This window comes from Bufo bufo, chromosome 4, assembly GCF_905171765.1.
Source record: "Bufo bufo chromosome 4, aBufBuf1.1, whole genome shotgun sequence".
NCBI classification, from domain to species: Eukaryota; Metazoa; Chordata; class Amphibia; order Anura; family Bufonidae; genus Bufo; species Bufo bufo.
In genome coordinates, this window is record NC_053392.1 from 265,590,778 (window position 1) to 265,612,854 (window position 22,077).

General features: G+C 44.4%; 1 protein-coding gene across 1 annotated transcript in view; it reads left to right on the forward strand.

Annotated features, from left to right (window-relative positions):
* The window catches only part of LRRC1 (leucine rich repeat containing 1), a 229,278-nt gene that overhangs the window by 102,175 nt on the left and 105,026 nt on the right, over nt 1–22,077 (forward strand). The window contains 2 exon segments of the mRNA XM_040428569.1: nt 8,842–8,920; nt 9,737–9,826. Coding sequence (XP_040284503.1) covers nt 8,842–8,920; nt 9,737–9,826 — 169 coding nt within the window.

The following is a 22,077-nucleotide window of genomic DNA, read 5'->3' on the forward strand; positions in this document are numbered from 1 at the left end:
CAGCCTCTCCCACCCACAGAGATGGTCACATTCTGGATCTTATCTTTACCTGCCTCTGTTCCCTATCTAACATTTCTAATTCGCCTCTCCCCCTATCCGACCACAATCTACTCACCTTCTCTTCCCTGGTCTCCTCTGCTGCTCCCCCAGTCCACACACTAACACGACCCCCCCCTGGAACAAACCTTAAACATCTTGACTTTCGCTTGCTTTCTGACTCTCTCTTCTGCCACTCTCTACCATTTGTTCCCTCCAAGACCCAGATACTGCCACCATCCTGTATAACACTACAATAAGTACAGCTCTGGACATTGTTGCCCCCCTCACACACAACAAAACCCGAAAAATCAACAGACAAGCCTGGCACACCAACCTGACAAAAAAAAACTCAGACAAGCTTCCAGGGCTGCTGAGCGGCGATGGAAGAAATCCCATTCTAAGGATCACTTCACCACATACAAGCAATCCCTCCTCCATTTTCAAATCCTCACTTGCTGATGGAAAACAGGCCTCTCTCATGTCTTCCCTGTCCTACAGCCCTAAACAATTTTTTAGCACTTGTAACTCCCATCTCCATCCCCCAGTGTCCCCACCCTCTCATCTCAGCCACATACTTCAAACAAAAGATCAACATCATCATAATCAGAGAAAGCTTCAGTGCACAGTCCCCTCAGACCCTCTACCCAATTGCTCAGTCCTCTTCTCTCAAAACCAGCTTCTCCACCATTACAGAAGAAAAACTCTCCACTCTACTCACCATATCACATCTCGGCACTTGTGCACTTGACCCAATCCCATCCCACCTCATCCCCAACTTCACCACAGTGTTTATCCCAGCCCTAATTAATCCCAGCCTTCAACCTATCACTAACCACTGGTGTCTTCCCCTCTGGTTCTAAACATGCTACCATTACACCCATCCTCAAAAAGCCTTCACTTGACCCATCATCTTTGTCCAGTTATCGCCCCATATCACTTCTTCAATATGCCTCCAATCTACTTGAGCAACATGTCCATTCTGAACTGTCTGCTCACCTCTCCTCCTGCTCCCTCTTTGACTGGCTGCAATCTGGCGTCCGACCCCCCACTTAACTAAGACTGCCCTTACCAAAGTCAGCAATGACCTACTAAAATCCAAAACCAAAAAACATTACTCTGTCCTCCTTCTCCTTGACCTGTCCTCTGCCTTTGACACTGTCGACCACTCCCTTCTGTTAAAAAAAAACTATCATCTCTTGGCATCACTGACCTGGCCCTCTCCTGGATTACATCATACCTCACATTTATCATCTCCCACTCACACCACCTCCTAGTCTCATTCTGTCTCTGTTGGTGTCCCGCAAGGCTCTCTCCTAGGTCCCCTCTCTTCTCTATCTACACTTTCGGCCTGGGACAGCTCATAGAGTCCCATGGCTTTCAGTATCACTATTAGGCCCCTTTCACACGAGCGAGTTTTCCGCGCGGGTGCAATGCGTGACGTGAACGCATTGCACCCGCACTGAATCCGGACCCATTCATTTCTATGGGTAAAAAGAGAAAAAGGTCCAGCTCGGTTAAAATGTTACCTTTATTTTTCAGTGCAGATAAAAGCCAGTTACAGTCAAGTCTACATGTTTCGGATCAGAGACAGTAGCGATCCTTCCTCATGACATACACATACTGAGGAGGGGGTTGGATATATAGCGCCTCCACTTGAAAGCAGGTGGACACACTAACTACAGGCCCCTCCTTCAAATGAAATTGACATGTGCTAAAAAGCATGGTTGATTAAACAAGTGAACACACACAAGTCATGGATCAGAAATTCAATAGTGTAATATCAGGTCATGTTTCCGATGGAGTCCACTTGGTGTAGTGGCCCCTATTTTAAAGATACAAAAGGACTCACTATTCAAAAGCTTCTTCTTGTAATTACTACCCCTAGGTGGTGGAGTAACCCTTTCTAGGCCTTGCACTGTTAAACCCTCTGTGTTGCCACCATGCACCACTGAAAAATGCAGGCTGACTGCAGACACGGTCCTGGCATGTGAATGAGGAATGTCAGATGTGCCTGCACAGTCTAACCATAAGGCCATTGGTGGTGCAACCAATATACTGGAGGGAACAGAGAGTACATGAAATACAATACACCACATGAGTGGTGTTACAGTTGATGTATTGTTTGATGGAAAAACTTTGATTCATGGCATAGGAAAAAACTTCCTTGCCAGGTCGCATATAAGAGCAACACGTACAGATTTCATGCCCACATTTGTAGCTTCCGGGAAACCGCAGCCACACTGGAGAAGCTCGTGCCCCCTCAGAATACAAAGAGGGGCAGAGTCTGTTGCCCAGTGTGGGCGCTCTACGGGCTGAGCACAAGATGCCAACCTTCAAGACACTGCGCCATTGCAGACATCCCAACCTTCAAAAACTCATTTCAGGGAGGTCTTCTTTTTTTTTTTCCACAAACTTTTTATTACATTTTCCAAACATATGCAGTATCTGCACACTTTGCTCTATGGTGTGGAGGACTGGGCTCATTACCCTGCCCCAAATTATCATATTTATGTATATGATTAAAGGGATTCTGTCACCACCTATAAGCCCTGTGAGCTAAACATATGCTCATGTCCAGGGTAGCATTCTGATTTCTAAGGTGGCCTTATAAAAGCTATTTGTGGCTTTATTCTGCGGAAAAACAGGTTTTACTAACCTGTCAATCATTGAATTAAGGTGCCCAAGCAGGGGAGGTCTGTGGATGCAGGGTGCCCGGCCGCACGCATCGCCGTTCGTGCCCAGCGCCGCCTTCTACTCCTCAGTGCCGCCGCTCCCTCTCCCTCCCGCTTTGAGATCCCGCGCATGCGCACAGGCTCAGCCTGATGCGCTGTTGTGGACTGCTGGCATCGGCTTCTTCTTGCACTGTGCGCACGCGCCGAGAAGGGGACACTGCTACAGGTTGCCGGAAAGGTTTACTGCGAGTAAACTAGAGATGGGAAGTTCGGATCTTTCACATGAATCGGTTCATGAATCAAATCTTCAGTTCATTCGCTGAGCTGACAAGAAGCAAGTGAACCGAAGCTTAGGCTGCGCAATGCGCATGCGCGGATGCTTCGATTCACTTGCTGACTCGCTGAGTCAGCTCTTGGTCTGAGTCAGGAAGTTTATTCTTTAAAACCCTGTGTGTAATTATCTACCCCACTGTAGGAAAAAAACAAGCATCCAGGGGGGGTGAATTTAACACTGGGGTAAATAATAGTATTAAAATGGAGGGTTAAATGTGTAAATGTATTTTAAAAAAAATACATCTCTCTCAATAGTTATATAGCTACTGAATGAGACAAAAGAAGGGATGCCTTTTAACTAGGGATGCACCGAAATGAAAATTCTGGTCCGAAACCGAAAATTCAGGATGCCCTTGACCGAAACCCGAAACTGCCTTTTTGCCCAAATACTTTTAAAATACTTTTTTTTAAATGATTTTATTAATAATTCTTTTTCATAAATGAAATTCATCTGTGGGTGGCGCTGTTATGGAGGGGGGGATATGTGCACTGTTATGGGCATAACAGTGCACAGATCCCTTTCCCCATAACAGTGCACAGATCCCTTTCCCCATAACAGTGCACAGATCCCTTTCCCCATAACAGTGCACAGATCCCTTTCCCCATAACAGTGCACAGATCCCTTTCCCCATAACAGTGCACAGATCCCTTTCCCCATAACAGTGCACAGATCCCTTTCCCCATAACAGTGCACAGATCCCTTTCCCCATAACAGTGCACAGATCCCCCCTCCCCATAGCAGTGCACAGATCCCCCCTCCCCATAGCAGTGTCATAGACCGATCCCACTACCCATAACAGCCCCGGCCCTGCTGCTCACAGCAGACTAATCACTCACTGCATCTCTATTTTACCTTACAATCGTGACGCTCCAGTAACAACTCTGCAGGCAGAGCGGAGGGCGGCGTAACGTCACTTACTCACGTGACGCACCTGCTCCGCCCACTTTATGAATGAAGGAGGCGGAGCAGGCGCGTCACGTGAGTAAGTGACGTTACGCCGCCCTCTGCTCTGCCTGCAGAGTTGTTACTGGAGCGTCACGATTGTAAGGTAAAATAAAGATGCAGTGACTTAAAGTAAACCGCCCGCCTGGCGCGGGTGACAAATCCCAAACCCCATATTTTCTGCCGATATGTACCAATTTCGGCCGAAATGGATCAGGCCCATTTTCGGCCGATATTTTCGGCCGCCGGAATTTCGGTGCACCCCTACTTTTAAAATATATATATATATATATATATATATCTCCTTGAGAAGCCAATTTGACCCTAAAGGGTTAATTCAACCTGTAATGTAAACTCTGTGTCCTGTCACTTCTCTTATCTCTCTGCTCTGCTATCAGTAAACCTTTCCGGATATATTGTTTCACATGCGGGTGTCAGGGAGCCGCTATCTAATAGCGGGAGACTCCCTGAACCTCCGGGAGACTTGAGATCCCTGCCATTGGTCATCTGTTGACAGTACAGGTAAGTGTTTTCTTATTATATTACAGATCTGCGAGTATTGTGTACTAGAAGTAGTGACAAACAGGCAGGCGGGAATGCCGTGACTGATCTAAGTTCTCAGAGCGACGTGTGCGCTTGTGGTGGGTAAATAATAATGATTGTCTGGGTCTGGACAGGGCTTCCTTCTGGGCGCATGATAAACTGTGCTGGGAGTATTGTCTCATGGAAAGGTGGAAGGCAGCAGATCGCATCTCCATGCGGCATGTTGCATCCTGAGTGCAGTTTCGTCTGATTGCGAATGAACTCGCCCTTAGGAATATTTTTAGCAACATGGGGAGGATGACAAGATGCCGCATGGAGAGTTGTATTACCTGCAGTTTCTTTGCGAAAAGTGCGGGTGTTAATTGGACCAATACACTCGTCGCCCTCCAGAGACAAGTCCAAAAAGGAAATATAAGTAGCATGAGAGTGCACAGTAAATTTCAAGCTGCACACATTGCAATTCAAAAACTTCTCAAAGAGTGGTATGGTCGCCACATCGCCCGACCATATGAACAGCAGGTCGTCGATGTAACGACCATACCACTCCAGCGAGGATGCCCAGGGATTGGTCGGGGAGAATAGAAATGCATGTTCCCACCAGGCCATGTACACATTGGCCAGAGAGGGGGAGAATTTGGCTCCCATGGAAACTCCCGACAATTGCAGGAAAAACCTGTCATTGAACTTAAAGTTGTGTTTTAATAAGAAAAAAGCCACATCACACATGTAGCCCTGGAAGGGGGATGAAAAATCTGAATATACAGCAAGAAACCAGCGAAATGCCTGGACGGCCAAGTCATGTGGAATGACGGTGTAGAGGGAAGTCACGTCTGCAGTGATCCATGCAAAACGTGGCTCCTACTTCAGGCTATGAAAAGCCTGTAGAACACTCCTATCTAACCCCCTCCTCAGTATGTGTATGTCATGAGTAAGGATTGCTACTGTCTCTGATCCGAAACATGTAGACTGGAGTGTAACTGGCTTTTATCTGCACTGAAAAATAGAGGTAACCTTTTTTTCTCTTTTTACTCAAGCAACGCTGTGGTTCTTGGTGTGGTCCGTGCTTGGTGTGACAGGGTTTGAGCACGCCTATACCCTTTCTTTGCCATTTATTTCTATGGGGCTGTGCACATGAGCGGTGATTTTCACGCATCACTTGTGCGTTGCGTGAAAATCGCAGCATGTTCTAAATTCAGCGTTTTTCACGCAACGCAGGCCCCATAGAAGTAAATGGGGCTGCGTGAAAATCGCAAGCAAGTGCGGATGCGATGCGATTTTTATGCACTGTTGCTAGGAGAACATCGGGATGGGGACCCGATCATTATTATTTTCCCTTTATAACATGGTTATAAGGGAAAATAATGGCATTCTTAATACAGAATGCATAGTACAATAGGGCTGGAGGGGTTCAAATTTTTTTAATAAAAATAATATAACTCGCCTTAATCCACTTCTGTCTTCTCTTCTGTCTTCTTCTTCGCTGTGCACAGGAAAAGGACCTTTGATGACATCACTGCGCTCATCACATGGTCCGTCACATGATCCATCATTATGGTAAAAGATCATGTGATGGACCATGTGATGAGTGCAGTGACGTCATCAAAGGTCCTATTCCTGTGCACAGCAAAGAAGACAGAAGAGAAGCCGGGCTGCGCGATCAAGTGGATTGAGGTGAGTTATATTATTTTAATAAAAAAAAAAATTAACCCCTCCAGCCCTATTGTACTATGCATTCTGTATTAAGAATGCTATTATTTTCCCTTTATAACCATGTTATAAGGGAAAATAATAAAATCTACACAACACCTAACCCAAACCCGAACTTCTGTGAAGGGGTTCGGGTCTGGGTACCAAACATGCCGATTTTTCTCATGCGCGTGCAAAACGCATTACAATGTTTTGCACCCACGCGGAAAAAACGCAAACATGGAACGCAATCGCAGTGAAAACTGACTCGTTTTAGTGTCAAAATCGCACCATTTTCCCCTGTATGCACCCTAAACGCATCCGGCCTCAACCCGCAACGCCCGTGTGAAAGGGGCCTTATGCTGACGACACACAAATCTACCTCTCTGTTCCAGACATCACCACCTTACTATCCAGAATCCCACAATGCCTATCTTCCATATCCTCCTCCTTCTCCTCTCGCTTTCTAAAACTTAACATGGATAAAACAGAATTTATCATCTTTCCCCCATCTTGTTCAACCCCCCCAAGAGACCTATCTATCACGATCAATTGCTGCACACTCTCCCAGGTCACACACTCTGGAGCGCGCTACGCCAACATATCAGACTCTCACCTACAGTGGAATCCTTCAAAAGAAACCTAAAACCCCACCTCTTCAGACAAGCCTACAACCAGTGACCCTGCTGCCTCTATACCCCCATGACCAACTTCACCCGCACCTACTGTGTCCTTCTCCCATACCATGTGGATTGTAAGCCCTCACGGGCAGGGCCCTCTCTCCTTCTCTACCAGTTTGTAACTCGTCTTGTTCATGCTTAGTGCAATTGTCTGTATTATGTATGTATACCCCTTTTCATATGTACAGCGCTATGGAATGAATGGCGCGTAAATAATAATAATCAGACACCCAATCTCCATCAACCTCAGATCGGACATTAAATAAATGAACTTATCTTACTTGCTCTTGATGGTGCTGCCGCTCTGCAGATCCACTTATCGCTCCTTGGTCTGGCCTGTGCTGCACTGTGACCTAACATCACAAGGCATCTGGTCATAGCGCGCATCTACATGTACTAGGTCCTGACGCTGTACAGTCAGGACACAGTGCAGCGCCTGGAAGAAGACTGGAAAGGGTGGGTACAGTCACACAGTGCTTCCCTCTCCTCTCCTCGTGCCTCCTGCATGCTGATGGAAGCAGTCATCAGCCTTACATTTAGGCTGTAAGATGCACTGCCATTTTTCTCTCCCTTTTGGAGGAAAAAAGTGTCTTATAGTATAAAAAATATGTTGATTTATTTAGCCCAAAGGGCAGCACTAACCGTTCTGGAGCCCAGCCACCACCGCCTGTATCCAGGAATCTCCTGCTTGCTCACAAACTCAGATTGCTGTAATCTCGCGATGGGCATAATGTTCCTTCCCTGTGCTGACATCAGCCTTAGGGAAGGAACTGCGCATGCGCGAGCTTGCGCATCGCAAGATTACGGCGATCTGACTTTGTGAGCAAGCAGGAGATTGCTGGATACAGGCGGTGCTGGGCTCCTTCACAGGGGGGCCTGGCTGGGCTCCAGAACGGTTAGTGCAGCCCCTTGGGCTCCTTACCAGGCTGATTTACATATATATAAAATCATTTTTTCCCCTAAATAAAACCGATATGGGACAGGTATATTGCGGACATGCTAGCGGCGAAAATCCATGAGCTTGCTGCCAAAACAACCTCATTCAGATGAATGGACATGATTTTCAGTTTCTGCAACAAAATCTGCTGCGTGAGGGCACCCTTATCATGTAAAACGTTAATGCACCTGGTAACAAACACATATTCACAAAAGCTTACGAGAGGCTCCTCAATATCCGCACTCTATTGCAAAGTATATGAACATGCGAGACTGGCTACTCTGCCCTTTCCATATGCAGACGCTGATCAGAGGAACAGCCCGTGCTAGTATTTGCATGATCTAGTATCTGAGCCCCCAGTGCGGTAGGTGCCACGAGAAAGGGTTGCTGATGCTGAACTATAGCAGACACTAGTAATATAGGACAGAAGAGATTACATAACCATGCACCAGAGGGCACACATCAGCGACCTGTAGGGAAACCATAGAGGAAAATAAATTTGGCTAAGATTATACAAAAATCTCATGTGGATCCAGAGATATCCCCATTCATTGCTCCAACTGCTCTGCTAGATTGAATTCAAGCGCTCCGTTTAGGGCCGCCCCGTGTCCTGTCTCCAGGTGTGGCTTTTCTGCTGCAGCTGGTAACCGTTAAATGATGGAACTGAGCATGTGCCTCTGTCTCCGTGAGCAGGACGGAGAAATCGGCAAAAGAGCAAACAGCAGGTGGCGCTATGCAGATTTAATTTAATAAAAAATAAATAAATACCTACAGTTACAAAAGAATTCAGATCCAGCTGGTGAATTGAAAACTGAAGAATATTTTTTGTTGGACAACCCCTATAATACCTTTCAAAAAGTGATGACCATTGTTGCCTTTGTGTAGAAATAATCGAAAATATTTTTTTTGTAGGTTGTTCTAAAAGAGAAAAATGGGTACTTTTGATGAGTATTTTAAGATCATTCAGTCTTTAAAAATTAATTTCTTCATCATAAAAATGTCTTTCAGATATTCCAGAGATTCCCGAGAGCATCTCCTTTTGTAAAGCACTCCAAGTGGCTGATTTCAGTGGAAACCCACTCACGAGGTAAGAGCGGAGGGAAGCAGAAGTGTAGGTACTTGTTGTTTTCTCATTATTTCAGTAAAATTGAGCTGGGCATTCTCCTGACATCGTTGTAAAGTGTACCTGACCTTTTGAATCTGTGGTAGATATTGTCATAGGTTTCAGCTGTGTGTTTTTTGTTTTTTTTCTTCCTTTTAAAGGGGTATTCCAGTTGTGACAAGTTATCACCGATTCACAGAATGGAGGATAACTATTAGATTGGGGGAGGTCTTACGCCCTCTACCCTAAATTAACAGAGGGGCAGGTCAGGTATGCACACTGCCACTCCATTTGTCTCTATGGAAATTCTGGAGAAAGCTGAGTACAGCACTCTGCTATTTCTGGAACTCCCATATAGGTGAATGGGCAGTGTGCATGCCTCTCCTACCACTTTGTACAGGGCCCCCTTTCTTGTGATTGGCGGGGGTCCTAGCAGTAGAACCCCCATTCATCTAATAGTTATTCCCTATCCTGTGGAGGTAACCTCTAAGGCTCCATTCACACATCCGCATTCGTTTCCGGAGTGCGCCCCCGATCTTCCAGTCCGGAAAAAAAATAGAACAATTGCGGACAAGAATAGGCATTTCTATGGTGGGGGTGTCGGCCGGGTGTATTGCGCAATACACTACGGACGTGTGAATGGACCCTAACAATGCACCTAGGCAAGATGCTGTGTATCCTTGAAGAATTTGTGGATATGTACCAAGAAGAATGTTTGTCATAGCCATTAGAGATTGTTTTTTCTAAGTGCTTTTGGGCATTTGGTGATAAATAATATATATGTTCTTCTTTCCAATCTAGGCTACCGGAAAGTTTTCCAGACTTGGAGAGCCTCACATGCCTTTCCATTAATGATATCTCACTGCAGACACTCCCGGAAAACATTGGAAAGTAAGTCATTCTCCTGTTTTGTGACTGAAGAAGATGAGAGCTGGCAAGCACAACTAATGGAAATGTTGAGATTGGTTTCCAACCGGCTTGTAACACATATCTTTTTGTCATGAGAGGGACATGAATGTTTATGTGGTGGGACCGATATGTAGAAATGTAAGGCTCTATAATGGACAGCTATAGTCTGTCGCTTCTACTATAGTCTGTCGCTTCTACCAAATCTGAGTGTCTTCTTTGCTCTTGGCAACCTGTTGTAGACTGACTTTTATTTCAGATTAGCCTATGTATATTCTGATGTTCAGTTGGTATCTTGTCCTCTCTGGCATCTGATGGAAGAAATGGGACAGATGGAATATACAGCAGCTTATGTCTTAACTTGAGTGCCTATGAAACTGATCTTAGATTCAGTCCTGAATATTAGATTTCTGGATATGGTGGAATCGGATATCTGTCCTTTTTTATCCTAATGATTATCCACCCAAACTCCTGTTGTCTGTGGGCCCATAGCTCTAGTGTTTGGAATGGTCTGGTCAATTTGTACTTAAATGTAATAGATTTATTATCAAGTTGAGATCAGGCGTACTTTTACTGAGCTACATGAGTATTGCTAGCTATGAATATCGCCTGAACCTGCCAACTATCTTTTTTAAAAAGATAATTTATCTTTATTGTTTCAAATTCCATACATCTTCAACAATCACTTAATTGTATTACATTATAAAACAACATACATGCAAATATATATATAATCTCTCCTTCCCCAGCTGCTCTTTCCCCCCGATTAGGGAAAAAGAAAAAGGGAACATTCTCATCCCCTCATCTAATTTTTTTAACCATTTCTGCCATAATTCAGCAAATCTATATATTTTTTTTTGTAGATACTAAGTGAAATTCTTCTGACAAGCGAGACCCTAGTCAGGTTCTCCCACTCCCTGGCCGCAGGTACCGCACCATCTCCCCAATGCCCAATAATACACCTCCTAGCCTGGAATAGGAGTTTAGAGGCTATGGCACGATGTTTAAAATGATCTATCTTATCCACTACCCCTAGAATACATATTTCAAACTCCTTAAGGATGCTAAACCCATGATATGCCTTTATTTTTTCATTTACCTTCCGCCAGAAGTCTTGGATCTTTATACCTGTCCACAGTAAGTGCACATTATCCACCCCTATCTGGCCACATTTTTTGCAGCTAAATTCTTTGGATTCATAGTATTTCATAAGGCTCTTGGGGGAGTAGTATAATCGATATAGTATGTTAAATTGGGTAATCCTATGAGAAAAGTTGTTTGAGACCCCATTTTTTGCTTGTATCACCCTCTCCCAGAACTCTTCCCGTTGAGACTTAAGAACATCCTGCCATTTGTGCATTAGATAATTATTTGCTCTTTTTTCTGTCTTTTGATGTAACAAGGATTCATATATCCTAGACACCAGTTTTTTTTTTCCCCACCATTAATTTTGAAATATTAGCTAGAGGGCGTGGGAAGGTGGTAATTTGTGTTCCCCTTCCCAACGACATCCGTAAGGCTTGTTTCAATTGTAGATAGAAGAAACTCATGTCCCTATCTCCTATTCCACACTCATTTTTAAGGTCCAGGTATGTGATAATATCTCCCTCCTTCCATATTTGACCCAATCTGAAGATTCCATATTTCCACCAGATTCCCTGTTCAATCAGCTTTAATTCTGTCAGTTGAGTATTATCCCACAATAGGGTGTCAGTATGTAATCTGGTCTGTAGCCACAATTCACTTACCTCTTTCCAGGTTTTGGCCCACAGCCCAAATATCGGTATTTTGCTGGTTTGCTGTTGTGACAAAATGTCAGCTCCACCAATTGGAAGATGCTGCATTTGTCCAACTTTTTATTGATCCCTGCTATCATGGTCTTATATCTTTGTGTATTACTCCATGTTAACATATTTCTGATATGGCCAGAGAAAAAATTGAGTTCCAGGTTTGGGACCGACAGCCCACCCTCTCTCTCGTGCGAATATGCAGTATTTGGGCTCTTATCCGTGGTTTTTTTACCTCGCCATATCAGATCTGCCTGAAGACACTCTATTTTTTTTTAAAGATTTTTTTAGGAATTCATTCCGGCGCGTTCCACAAAATGTAATTCAAGGAAGGTAAAATGCACATTTTCACTAGGGAAATACGTCCTGCCATTGAAACATATACTTTTTTCCATACCTCTATTTTCTTCCTAATTTCCTGAATTTTGGGGAGCACATTTACCTGAACATAATCCTTAGAGTTAGGGGTTATCCAAATTCCTAAGTATTTTACTGGTTCCTCTGGTCTCTTAATTTCCAATTACCCCGGTATTAAATTATTCAAGGGATCAATCTGGATACAGGCCGATTTAGACCAATTAATATTTAGTCCAGCATATTTACTATAATCGTCAAATATCTGGAAAATCCTAGCTAGTGATCAATGGGAGCCCAAAACCACATGATATCATCTGCATATAATGCTATTTTTTCTTCATGGGATCCAAACCTAAAACCCACAATTTCTTTATCTTGTCTAATCATATCCGCTAAGGGTTCCATAACTATAGCAAATGGCAGGGCGAGAGGGGGCATCCTTGTCTAACCCCCCTGCCAACAGCCATATTTCCGAGTATTCTCCGTTCAGAATCGCCCTTGCAGAGATTTCGGCATATAACAGTTTGATCCAGGAAACAAATATATCACCAAATCCCATTCTCTTCAATGTTGCAATTAGAAAGGGCCACTCTACAGGGTGGGCCATTTATATGGATACACCTTAATAAAATGGGAATGGTTGGTGATTTTAACTTCCTGTTTGTGGCACATTAGTATATGTGAGGGGGGAAACTTTTCAAGATGGGTGATGACCATGGCGGCCATTTTGAAGTTGGCCATTTTGAATCCAACTTTAGTTTTTTCAATAGGAAGAGGGTCATGTGACACATCAAACTTATTGGGAATTTCACAAGTATCCGCAGTTTCAGGTGCTGCACATCTCGTATCTTCACAGCATAGACAATTGCCTTCAGATGACCCCAAAGATAAAAGTCTAAGGGGGTCATATCGGGAGACCTTGGGGGCCATTCAACTGGCCCACGACGACCAATCCACTTTCCAGGAAACTGTTCATCTAGGAATGCTCGGACCTGACACCCATAATGTGGTGGTGCACCATCTTGCTGGAAAAACTCAGGGAACGTGCCAGCTAGATGAACAGTTTCCTGGAAAGTGGATTGCTCATCGTGGGCCAGTTGAATGACCCCCAAGGTCTCCCGATCTAACCCCCTTAGACTTTTATCTTTGGGGTCATCTGAAGGCAATTGTCTATGCTGTGAAGATACGAGATATGCAGCATCTGAAACTATGGATACTGGAAGCCTGTGCTAGCATTTCTCCTGCGGTGTTGCTATCAGTGTGTGAAGAGTGGGAGAAGAGGGTTGCATTGACAATCCAACACAATGGGCATCACATTGAACACATTTTATAAGTGGTCAGAAACTTGTAACTAACTCATGAACGAATAAAGTTGCGTTAAAACCAAGCACACCATTGTTTTTCTTGTGAAATTCCCAATAAGTTTGATGTGTCACATGACCCTCTTCCTATTGAAAAAACTAAAGTTGGATTCAAAATGGCCAACTTCAAAATGGCCGCCATGGTCACCACCCATCTTGAAAAGTTTCCCCCCTCACATATACTAATGTGCCACAAACAGGAAGTTGATATCACCAACCATTCCCATTTTATTAAGGTCTATCCATATAAATGGCCCACCCTGTATATAGTATCAAAAGCTTTTGAGGCATCTATTGTTAAAATCATGCGCTCACCCCGGTTTGTGGGCTCCAATTAGACATTCATGAAGTATCTAATGATATTTTCAGTTGTAGTTTTCCCCGACATGAAGCCCGACTGATCCTCATAAACTAGCTTCGGCATTACCCCCAAAGTCTAGCTGCCAAAATCCGTGCTAGTATTTTATTATCTGTGTTGATCAAAGAAATAGGGCGGTATGAATCCGGAAAGGTAGGATCCTTCCCCGGTTTCAAGATGAGTGTAATAAGGGCTTCCCTCAATCTCCCCGTCTTCCTGGAGGCTGCCCACATTGTAAGCCATTTTGGGATCAGTATTTCTCTATATTGGGCGTAAATTTCAAACGGGATGCCATCTATACCTGGGGTCTTGTTTTTAGTTATGCTTGATAATATTTTATCCACTTCTGTGGATTCCAGGGGGATTTCCAGATCTTCCCTTTGTTCCGGGGTTAATGAGGTAATAGTAGTTTTATCCAAAACCCGCCAACTATCTAATGGAAGGAGTGAAGGATCTTTATTCATGTGGGAAAAGAGCAGTTGCCGGAGCTGCTTTTTGAGAGTACGACCACACTGAGCGGCCATGCTGCACTCGAAATATGGCTGCCTGGAGTCAAGAACTACGTGGCAATATGAGCTGCAGCTGCATCCCATTAACTGGTTAATAATTACTAGGAATCCATCACCAGTTTTATGGTTCCTAATTAAGGGCACCTTAAGGGCTCTTTCACACGAGCGGATGCCGGACGGGTAATCTGCTGCGTGAAAGAGTGCCAAGCCCTGCTTCGGACATCAGAGACACGGAGCACTAACATGACTGATAATACTTTGTGCCTCTCTGATCTTTTTACCACAAAATCACAGTGAGATAAAGTTGTCACTGTGATTTTGTAGTAAAAAGGTCACAGAGAGGCACAGAGCATTATCAATCATTTTAATGCTCCGTGTCTCTGCTGTCCGGAGCGGGGCTTGGCTCTCATTCACGCAGCGGATTACCCACATGGGATCCGCTCGTGTGAAAGAGCCCTAAATTAGTGACAGATCTCCTTAGCAAAATGCTGGGTCAATTTGTTTAGTTGACCCAGTCATTTTGCCAGAATCTTGTGCTGAACAGCTTGACGCATGCCAAATAAGTCCCCATATTCGTGAGCTCCTGGCTTTCCTCACCCACCTTTCTTTCTTTTTTTTTTCTTTTTTTTTTGTGAACAGTTGGCCTAACACTTGTTAAGCCAATAGCATTCTCTCTTAGTAATTCTAGGAAGTCCCTAGAGATCCCCAACTTTCTGTAATTTGAGCCGCTTTCAACTTTCAATGATTGTCTGAAGTAACAGGAAATTCCAAAGAAATTTTGAATGTGGCGGAACAAAACATGAAATTGCAAACATTGGCTGATAAAAAATTCAGCATGAAATTTAACACTAGTATTATGCCATCCAAACTGCCACTGTTTGGTAGTAAATCTAGGATAGGTCTGCAACAATGTCAATTGCCACTACATATGGTCATATCTCAGGACTCCCAAAGAGAGGCACACAGCTGGGGGACATGAGCAACATGTGGCTTCTGAGCCACTAGTTGGTGACCAATGCTCTAGGACATTTGTCTCGAATGGGGAGAAAGCCTGTGCAGGACTCGTCTCCCTTGTCGTCTGCCCCCATGTTAGGAAGTTCCCGTACACATTAGATGGTTGACCAAACCCACTGAAATCGATGGGTTTTGTTTGACATATTTTATCTAATGCGTATGGTCAGTTTAAAGGGAGTCTTTCACCAAATATGACCATTACAGACCACTCAGATCAGGTTCTCCATTACTTTGCCCAGATTACTATGGTACCTTTCATATTGCCGTCCACTTTGCTCCAAAAAACACTTTTATACAATATGGTAATTAGGTTCTGAAGGTGCCCGGGGGCGGCTTTCATGCGGCCGGTGCCCAGGCCCCTCTGCGCTTTGCTTACCAAACTCCTCCTTTCACCCCTCTGGCCCGCCCTTGTTTAATCTGATTACCTGCTCCTCTCCATCTGAAATCCCGCGCCCTCGCCGCCCTACACATTCCCGGCGCGTTAGCACTGCATTGCCCATTATGGGCAGAGGAACAGGGACTTTCGATGCGCCAGCCTGTGCAACCCGATCCAGCCGGTGTTCTGGAGAGGAGGAGGTAATCAGATTAAACGAGGGCAGGCCAGAGGGGTGAAAGAGGAGGAGTTTGGTAAGCAAAGCGCCGAGGGGCACCAGCCACATGAACGCCGCCCCTGGGCACCTTCAGAACTTAACGGAAAGGAGAAACTGTGATGTGAATGAGGCCTAAGGCTACTTTCACACTCGCACAGACGGATCCTCACCGATAATGCAAATGCTTGTATCCGTTCATAACGGATCCGTTTGCATTATTCATTAAAAAAAGTCTGTCAAAACTGATCAGTCTTGACTTTCAATGTAAGTCAATGGGGGACGGATCCGTTTTCAATTGCACCATATTGTGTCAGTGAAAAACTGAACTGTCCCCATTGACTTACATTGTAAGTCAGGACGGATCTGTTTGGCTCTGCATAATCAGGCGGGACACCAAAGCGCTGCAAGCTGCGTTTTAGTGACCGTCTAAAAAACGCAACGGAGACCAAACGCAGCCAAATCGATGCATTCTGAACGGATCCTTTCCATTAAGAATGCATTGGGGCTGAACTGATCCGTTTTGGGCCGCTTGTGAGAGCCCTGAAATGGATTTCACAAGCGGACCCAGAAACGCAAGTGTGAAAGTAGCCTAAGGCTACTTTCACAATAGCGGTAGCCTTTTCTGGCAGGCTGTTCCGGCGGGGGATCAGCTTGCCGGATCCGTGCTACCGCAAGTCCACTGTGCTGGCGGAAGGCCGCTCCGGCCCCATTCACTTAAATGGGGGCGGGGCGGAGATCCAGCCACAGCACGGCAAACATGCCGAGAGGCGGACGGAATAAAACTACAACATGCTGCAGTTTTTGTCCAGCCGCCTCTCTGCATGTTTGCCGTGCTGCAGCCGGACCTTATAGTGAATGAGGCCAGAGCCGACTTCTGCCAGCACGGTGGACTTGCGGTAGCATGGACCCGGCAGGCGGTTTCCCCGCCGGAACAGCCTCCTGGAAGAGGCTACCGCCTGTGTGAAAGTAGCCTAACAGACAGAGACTGAAACATCGTAACAGACCGTAGTTGTACTCATTTCAGCCACTGAAGATACTGTATATGTTATTTTACATCATTACTTCCATTTAAAACAGTTTTGCACAAATTGTGAGAGATTTATGTTCCTGATGTTTTGGAAGAGAGTCGGGTTAACAATATAACATTGAACATAACAGCACTCTCAAGGCACTAAATGCAAAATCTATATATAAACTAATACCACATTTGATATAATAAATTATAGCTTCTTGGCAAATATATAGTATGTTGCCAGTGGGCATCTAAATTTAGGAGAGCATGTTCCACACAAATACTGTGTTGCTACAATTGTTACCTCTGTAATTTTTTTTTGCCTTTGTTACAGTATATACAGTGCATTGAAACAGTATTCATGCTCCTTGAATTTTTCCAATTTTTTTCATGTTACACCCACAAACTTAAATGTTTATTGGGATTTTATGTGATTGACCATCACAAAGTAGCAAGCATCTGTGAAGTGAAAAGAAAATGCATGGTTTAAAAAATTAAAAAAATGTGTTGTATTCAGCCCCCCTGAATTATTTCTTTGAGGGACCACCTTTCGCTGCAGTTACAGCTGCAAGGCTTTTGGGGTGTCTCTACCAGCTTTGACATCTAGAGGCTGAAATGTTTGCCCATTCTTATTTGCAAAATACTGTAGCTCAAGCTCAGTCAGATTTTATGGAGAACATCTGTGAACAACAATATTCAAGTCTTGCCACAGATTCTCAATGGGATTTAGGACTGTCTTTGACTGGGCTATTGTAACACATGAACAAGCTTTGATCTAAACCATTCCATTGTAGCTCTGGCTGTATGTTTAGGGCCGTTGTCCTGCTGGAAGGTGAACCTTCACCCCAGTCTCAAGTCTTTTGCAGCCTCTACCAGGTTTTCCTCCAGGATTGTTCTGTATTTAGCTCGATCCATCTTCCCATCAACTCTGACCAGCTTCTCTGTCCCTGCTGAAGAAAAGCATCCCCACAGCATGATACTGCCACCACCACCATGTTTCACGGTGGGGATGGTGTGTTCAGGGTGATGTGCAGCGTTAGTTTTCTGCCACATATAGTATTTTGCATTTAGGCCAAAAAGTTCAACTGGTCATCTGATCAGAGCACCTTCTTCCGCGTGTTTGCTGTGCCTCATAGATGGCGTGTGGTAAACTGCAAATGGTGGTACTTATGGCTTGCTTTCAAAAATGTCTTTCTTCTTGCCACTCTTCCATAAAGGAAGATTTGTGGACTACACGACTAATAGTTGTCCTGTGGACAGATTCTCCCACCTGAGCTGTGGATCTCTGCAGTTCCCCCAGAGTGACAAATGGGCCTCTTGGCTGCTTCTCTGATTAGTGCTCTCCTAGTTTAAATGGACGGTCAGGTTTGCAGTTGTGCCATACTTCTTCCATTTTCGGAAAATGTATTAAACAGTGCTCCATAAGATGTTCAGAGCTTGGTATATTTTTTTTATAACCTAAGGCCTCATGCACACGACAGTATTTTTTCACGGTCCGCAAAACGGGGTTCTGTTGGTCCGTGATCCGTGACCGTTTTTTCGTCCGTGGGTATTCCTTGATTTTTGGAGGATCCATGGACATGAAAAAAAAGTCGTTTTGGTGTCCGCCTGGCCGTGCGGAGCCAAACGGATCCGTCCTGACTTACAATGCAAGTCAATGTGGACGGATCCGTTTGACGTTGACACAATATGGTGCAATTGCAAACGGATCCGTCCCCCATTGACTTTCAATGTAAAGTCAGGAGTTAATATACCATCGGATCTGAGTTTTCTCCAATCTGATGGTGTATTTTAACTTGAAGCGTCCCCATCACCATGGGAACACCTCTGTTAGAATATACCATCGGATTTGAGTTACATCGTGAAAACTCATATCCGACAGTATATTCTAACACAGAGGCATTCCCATGGTGATGGGGACGCTTCAAGTTAGAATATACTACGAACTGTGTACATGACTGCCCCCTGCTGCTTGGCAGCACCCGATCTCTTACAGGGGGCTGTGATCAGCACAATTAACCCCTCAGGTGCCGCACCTGAAGGGGATAGTTGTGCGTATCATAGCCCCCTGTAAGAGATCAGGGGCTGCCAGGCAGCAGGGGGCCGACTCCCCTCCCTCCCCAGTTTGAATATCATTGGTGGCCAGTGTGCGGCCCCCCTCCCTCCCTCTATTGTATTATCATTGGTGGCCAGTGTGCGGCCTCCCCTCTCCACCCCCCGATCATTGGTGGGCGGGGGGGGGGCCGCACTGGCCACCAATGAAATTAAAACTGGGGAGGTAGGGGGGTCTGCCCCCTGCTGCCTGGCAGCCCCTGATCTCTTACAGGGGGCTATGATACGCACAATTAACCCCTTCAGGTGCAACACCTGAGGGGTTAATTGTGCGGATCACAGCCCCCTGTAAGAGATCGGCTGCTGCCAGGCAGCAGGGGGCAGTCATGTACACAGTTCGTAGTATCTTCTAACTAGAAGCGTCCCCATCACTATGGGAACACCTCTGTGTTAGAATATACTGTCGGATTTGAGTTTTCACGAAGTGAAAACTCAGCTCTGAAAAAGCTTTTATGCAGACGGATCTTCGGATCCGTCTGTATGAAAGTAGCCCACGGACACGGATCACGGACACGGATGCCAATCTTGTGTGCATCCGTGTTTTTTCACGGACCCATTGACTTGAATGGGTCCGTGAACCGTTGTCCGTCAAAAAAATAGGACAGGTCCTATTTTTTTGACGGACAGGATACACGGATCTCGGCCGCGGATGACAAACGTGCGTTTTCCGAGTTTTCAACGGACCCATTGAAAGTCAATGGGTCTGCAGAAAATCATGGAAAACGGAACAACGGCCACGGGTGCACACAGCAGTCGTGTGCATGAGGCCTAGCCCTGCTTTACACTTCTCTACCACTTTATCCCTGACCTGTCTGGTGTGTTCCTTGGTTTTCACAATGCTGTTTGATCACTAATGTTTACTAACAAACCTTAGAGACTTTGACAGAACAGCTGTAGTTATATTGAGAATAAATTACACACAGGTGGACTCAATTTACTAATTAGGTGACTTCTGAAGCCAATGGTCACACAGAATTTTATTTAGGGTATCTGTGTACAGGGCTGAATACAAACGAACACCACCCTTTTTTTAGTTTATTTATTTTAGTTTATTTAAACATTTGGAAAACTATTGTCATTTTCTTTTCACTTCACACATACTTGCTACTTTTTGTTGGTCTATCACATGAAAAATAGGAATACTTTTTCAAGGCACTGTACTTGAAGGTGTGGCTGCCTCCATGTCTGAAGACTCCCTTTTATCCCATCCATTCCACAAGTGCATTTAATTAGATCAGTACATAAAGCCGAGTTTGCCCTTCCTCTCATTGGATGCCTGATGGCACACAGAGGTAACCATTTGTAGTAACCCTGTATATGTGTGGGGTCTCCCGAATTTAGATGCCAACTGGCATAGAGCGAGATTTTAAAGGTGGCCACTTTCTGGCTCTGTTGAACAATGTGGATGTAAGAAGACTACGTGAGACTTATTAATATAGCCTTTGTTGATTTTCTGTGCAATTTGCTATATTTCATAAGTCTTGTCCCCTTGTTTGGAAAATTTGCTATGCTCTTTATGTAGAGGTCCTGTCCATAAGATGGCTGCTGATGGAGGGTCATGTGACCTGGCAAAAATAACTCCATACATATCTCTCAGCCTTTCCCACTCAAATACACCACTTCTGCCATCTCACTTGCAGTGTTGAGTTTTGAGCAGTGTATTTGGAGGAGAATGAGTAAGTGATTTTCTTGGTTACATGACCCTCCACCAGCAGCCATTTTATGGACATGACCTCTTTGTGGACAGCACAAAAGACTTGGCCAACAAGGGAGAATATCTTATAAAGTATAGCAAATGGTGCAGAATATCAACAAAGACTGTCTTAGTATCATATAGTCATCTTACAAGCACATTGATAAACAGTAGCCAGAAAATGGCCAACCCCTTTAAAGGGATTCTATCACCTTTTTTTTTACTTTATAGAGATGCGGACATGCACTGCTAGATCGCCGTTAGCATGTCTGCAATATACCTGTCCCATATCTCTGAGTGGTTTTATTGAGTGTAAGAAATGATTTTATATATATGTATATCAGCCTGGTAAGAAGCCCAAGGGGCTGCACTAACCGTTCTGGAGCCCAGCCAGGCCCCCCTGTGAAGGAGCCCAGCACCGCCTGTATCCAGGAATCTCCTCCTTGCTCATAAAGTCAGATGCACATGTGCAGTGTCGGCATATTGTTCCTTCCCTGTGCTGGCATCAGACTCGGGGAAGGAACTGCGCATGCGCGAGCTCGCTCACCGCAAGATTACAGCGATCTGACTTTGTGAGCAAGGAGGAGATTCCTGGATACAGGCGTGCTGGGCTCCTTCACAGGGGGGCCTGGCTGGGCTCCAGAACGATTAATTACCAGGTGTGTATATATGTATATATGTGTGTGTGTGTATATATATATGTATATGTATGTATGTATGTATATATATATATATATATATATATATATATATATATATATATATATATTATTTTATATAATCATTTTTTACACGCAATAAAACCACTCACCAGAGATATGGGACAGGTATATTGCAGACATGCTAGCGGCGATCTAGCCGTGCATGTCTGCATCTCTATAGGGTAAAAAGAGGTGACAGAATCCCTTTAAGTAGAGTAGGCTCCCATCTGGGCGCAGGTCACCTTGCCATGGTGGTTGGACACAGACATTTTATTGTCAATATATATTTGCTAAGAACCTTTATCATATCAAATGTGGTATTAGTTAATATGTATAATTGCATTTAGTGCCTTTTACCTTGAGTGCTGTTATGTTCTTTATGCTGTATTAATCTCTTTAATTATGGCCATGTACATCTGCATATTATTTATCATATTGTGCAGGATGTGTTTTGCATTTTTGTGTGTTTTTTGTAACCATATAACATTTTTGTAAAAGGATTTCACACCTTTTGGCTAGCTAGAAGATGACAGTCAGTACTGTGCTGGGACTTTAGCTGGCTTAGCTTTTCATTCAGTTGTCAGGATCTGTGTTTGATGAGAACTTTAGACTTTCTGTTATTGCTTTTAGCAGTTTTATTTTTATTCTGCAGTCAATTTTATATCCATGGCTGTCTTGGGGAAAATGTGTCCAGAATGAAACTGAAAAGATAAATGTGAATTGTGAATACAAGGACAGCGTC